This window comes from Narcine bancroftii, unplaced genomic scaffold, assembly GCF_036971445.1.
Source record: "Narcine bancroftii isolate sNarBan1 unplaced genomic scaffold, sNarBan1.hap1 Scaffold_254, whole genome shotgun sequence".
Lineage (NCBI taxonomy): Eukaryota > Metazoa > Chordata > Chondrichthyes > Torpediniformes > Narcinidae > Narcine > Narcine bancroftii.
The window spans coordinates 132,842-137,467 of NW_027211989.1; the positions used below are offsets into that span (position 1 = coordinate 132,842).

General features: G+C 47.7%; 1 protein-coding gene across 1 annotated transcript in view; it reads left to right on the plus strand.

Moving 5' to 3' along the window:
- Positions 1 to 3,822: 3,822 nt before the first annotated feature.
- The window catches only part of LOC138750750 (protein spinster homolog 1-like), a 42,422-nt gene continuing 41,618 nt past the window's right edge, over positions 3,823 to 4,626 (plus strand). The window contains 1 exon segment of the mRNA XM_069912868.1: positions 3,823 to 3,869. Coding sequence (XP_069768969.1) covers positions 3,823 to 3,869 — 47 coding nt within the window.

The following is a 4,626-nucleotide window of genomic DNA, read 5'->3' on the forward strand; positions in this document are numbered from 1 at the left end:
TATCTCCTTTCCCACTGCCTATCTCTTGCCTTTGATTGGTCTGCATCCACGTCCATCGAAAACTTTCCTCATCCCATTGGCTGAAGGTAAAGCCCGCGCTTCCTTGAGCCGTTTCAGTCTACTATTGGTTCCAACAACCGTCCGTCACAGAATGCGTCTAATAGATGGGACAAATCCATCCTTAAAATGCTGATTGGACACTTCCAGCCTCGAACTGCCTTCGCTCTCCACGGAATGGTCCTTCCCCGGGCGTTTTCCGCCTTCCGGAACGCTGATGGTTCTTCCCAGCACGTCAATGACAGCCTCTGCACGCCTGGGCATGTACTTGAAGAGGATTGGAATCCTGTGAAGGGCGGGCGTTGAAGTCGCCTTGCCTTCTGGGATTTGGAGTTTATTCATTGTTCATTCTTAAAGGTTCCTTGTCCACGTGGAATTTGCTCACCCTTCCCCCACTTCAGCTCATACAGATGTGCCCGCCCTGGTCTTTCCTGCTGTCGTCCTGACAGAAAGGCGCTGCCTTTCATCATCTTATGAAACCAAGAACATTACAGCACAGTAAACAGGCCCTTCGACCTTTCTGGTCTGTGCTGGACCGTTACCCTGCCCTGTCCCACTGACTTTCCCCCAGCCCATATCCCTCCGTACCTCTCCATCCATGTACCCATCCAAATTCTTCTTTAATGTTAAAACTGAGCCCCCATTCACCACCTCAACTTGTTCCTCACCCCATTGCTCTCTGTGTAAAGAAGTACCCCCTTAACCTTTCCCCTTTCACCCTTAACCCGTGTCCTCTGGTTTGGATCTCACCTCCCCTCAGTGAGAAAAGCCGACCTACATTTACTCTGTTCCTCTCATCATTTTAAACACCTCGATCAAATCTCCCCTCATTCTTCTACATTCCACGGAATAAAGTCCTCACTTGTTTAATCTTTCCCTGAACTCAGTTCCTGAAATCCAGGCAACATCCTAGTAAATCTTTGAGCATTAATGAAGGATAATTTCGGAAGAGAATTAAAATTCCTAAGTTAACAAAATTTGAGTCTTGATTTCTCATTCATTAAATAAGGATTTTATTTCTGAGATGTACACATTGTTGCAAGACACAATGGATAAAATAAATTTAGATAAATCTAAGTCTAAATGGGAAAGTGATTAATTTGTCATATTGATCAGGCTGATTGGAGACTATGTGTTTTGATGGTGTGACTAATGTAAGATATAGTAAGGCTAATTATAACTTTTTGCATCAGTTGTATCTGAGCCCTGAGAAATTGCAAAAATATGGATTTAGTAATTCAGAAGTGTGTTTAGGTGTGGACTAAGCATAGGAACATTTTTACATTCAGTTTGGTTTTGTGATAAGGTTCAACCATTTTGGCAAAGAATTAGGGAATTTCTTCAAAAATTGTTTAAAATAAAATTTTTATTAGATCCAAAAATTTTCCTGTTGGGTTGTATTTCCCTACTTACTGATTTGGGGTTGGATAAGTTTCAGACAGCTTTTCTTTGTCTAGCATTGGTGGTAGCACATAAATGCATGACTATTTCATGGAAAGATGAGGTTGAGGTGATAATAACTCATTGGCTTAATGAGTTGAAATCTTGTATTTATATGGAGAAAATAACATACAGTTTGTTTGATAATTATGATTTTTTATTAAGATGTGGTCGCCTTATTTGAATGTATGGATTTAGTAATATCTTAAAGTGTTGTATAAGTTTTTTTATTGCTCTTTGTATGCTGAGGGTGGGTGGGGAGTGGGGAGAGTAGTTTGTTTTGTTTTTTATTATTTGAAAATTTTAAATAAAGTTGGAAAAGAAAAAAGGAGTCGGGAGGTCATGTTATAACTCTACAAATCTGGGTGAGCCTCCACTTGGAGAATTGTGTTCAGTTCTGGTCACCTCATTACAGGAAGGATGTGGAAGCTACGGAGAGGGGGCAGAGGAGATTCACCAGGACGTAGCCTGGATCGGGAAACAAGTCTTTATGAGGCAAGGTTCGCAGAGATGGGACTTTTTTCTTTGGAGCATAGAAGGATGAGAAGAGGCGATAGAAGAGTTGTGGACAGTGAGGAAGCCTTTCAAAGCTTGCAGAGGGATCTGGACCAGCTGGAAAAATAGCCACACTGACCATCCCTGAGACAGTCATAAATGCTGCCCCTTCAGAATCCACTGTGATAGTTTTCCCACCGCTGTCTCATCGGTCTCTCATTCCCAGAGTTCTACCCACTACCGTTTCTAGACCAGGGCGACCACATTTGCGACTCTCCAATCCTCCGGCACCTCCCCTGTGGCTGGGGAGGTGGCAAAGATCATCGCCACTGCCCCAACTGTCACTTACCTCACTTCCTGCAGCAACCTGGGGCACATCATGTCTGGCCCCGGGGACCTATCAATTCAAACGCTCCTACAAAGATCCAGCCCTTCCTCGTTCTTAACCACATAACCTCAACATTCCCTGGCACAGGTTCAATACTGACCTCACATTGACCAAGGGCTGTCTGTCAATCACTCTCTCTCTCCCCCTCCCCCTCTCTATCTCCCTCCACCTCTCTCTCTCTCGCTTTCTCTCCCTCCCCCTCTCTGTCTGTCTCTCTCCCTCTCCCTCCCCCACCCCTCTATTCCTCACCCATCTCTCTCCCATCTCCCTCCCCCACCCCTCTATTCCTCATCCATCTCTCTCCCTCTCCCCACCCCTTTATTCCTCTCCCCCTCCCCTCTATTCCTCTCCCTGCTCTCCCTCCCCAACCCCTCTATTCCTCTCCACCTCTCTCTTCCCTTCTCCCACCCCTATTCCTCTCCCTTCCTGTCTCTCCCTCCCCCACCCCTCTATTCCTCTCTCCCTCTCCCCACCCCTCTATTCCTCTCCCTTCCCTCTCCCCATCCCTATTCCTCCCCCTCTCCTTCTCCCTTTCCTCTCCCCCACCCCTCTCTCTCTCTCTCCCACCCCTTAATGACAGACTCAGCCAGAATTGTTGTATCTTGCTCTTTATTGTTGTTGTGTGAAGGTCACTGCTTGACCTGCTGAGTTTCTCCTGCAATGTGTTTTTACTTCATCTGGTATCTTCACTTGTCAGGAAGGCGCCACAGGGACTGCCCTCCTGAGAAGACTGAAGCAGGCAAGGCTGCTGGCCTCCATCATGTCAACCTTCTACAGGAGCTCTATGGAGAGCGTCCTGGCCACCTGCGTCACCGTGTGGGTGAGGCTGCTGTAGAGAAATGGACCAGAGGACGATCCACAGGAGCAGAAGGAGCAGCAGAGAGGATCACTGGGGTCTCCCTATCCCCCCCCCCCCCAGCGACGTGATCTACCGGGATCTACTGAGGACCCTTCACCCCGCACACGGCATCTTCCAGCTGCTCCCGTCGGGGAAGAGATCCAGGAGGATCAGAGCCAGCACCACCAAGCTGAGGAATAGCTTCTCCCCCAGGCAGTGAGAATGACGAACGACCAAAGCAACCGTTTACACTAACCATCTCCAGACTTCTCTGTTTATTGAACAATATTTAATTTTCTAGGTGTACATGGGTTCTGTGATGAATCATTTGCCTGGTTGTGTGGTTCCTGTTTTTGCACTGAGGACTGGAGATCACTGTTTTCATAGAACATACAGTACAGGCCCTTCAGCCCATGATGCTGTGCTAATGCATACATACCTCCCGTCCCCATAATCCTTTATTTTTCTCTCATCTATGATGATATGAAGGTTGGAGGAGGGTGTGAACGGAGCTGAACGTTGTCGAAGGTGACAAGAGGATATCGATAGGAGGAAGAGTTGGGCAGGAAGTGGCAGATAGATTCAATCCAGACAAGGTGAGGTGATGGATTATGGACAAACCAGGAGGCTAAGTTCAGGATTCATGGTTGGGTACGTCAGAGTGTGGATGAACAGATCCCTACATCCCTCAAGGTCACCGCGCAAGTTGATAGGATCGTTAAGAAGGCCTGTGGGATGCTGGGATTCATTAGTTGGGGATTGAGTTCAGGAGTCGAGACGTCACTTTACAATTCGACAAATCTCTGGTGAGCCCCCACTTGGAGAATTGTATTCAGTCTGGTCATCTCATGACAGGAAGGATGTGGAAGCTACGGAGAGGGGGCAGAGAGATTCACCAGGATGTTGCCTGGATTAGGAAACGTCTTATGAGGCAAGTTTCACAGAGCTGGGACTTTTCTCTTTGGTCATAGAAGGATGAGAGGAGACTTGATAGAGGTCGACAAGATTCTGAGGGTATCGATCGGGTGGACAGTCAGTGCCTGTTTCCCAGGGCAGAATCAGCAAACACCAGAGGAAGAGTGTACAAAGTGGAGGAAGGAAAGTTTAGGAGAGACATCAGGGGGACGTTTTTTAAACAGAGAGTTGTGGGGGCCTGGAATGCCTTGCTGGGGATGATGGTGGAGTATGGAACATTGGGGGCATTTAAGAGACTAGGACATGCCCCTCCCTCCATCCTCTCCTCCCCCTGCCCTGATCACTTATTCCCAACTTGCCATCCCCTCAATTGTCTGCAGGTCACTGTTTCTCCCCTATTCCCCCCCATCTCTCTCCCCTTTCTTCCACTCACTCTCCCTCTCCCACTCTCTCTCCCCCCTCTCTCTCTCCCCTCTCCACTCCCCCATCACTA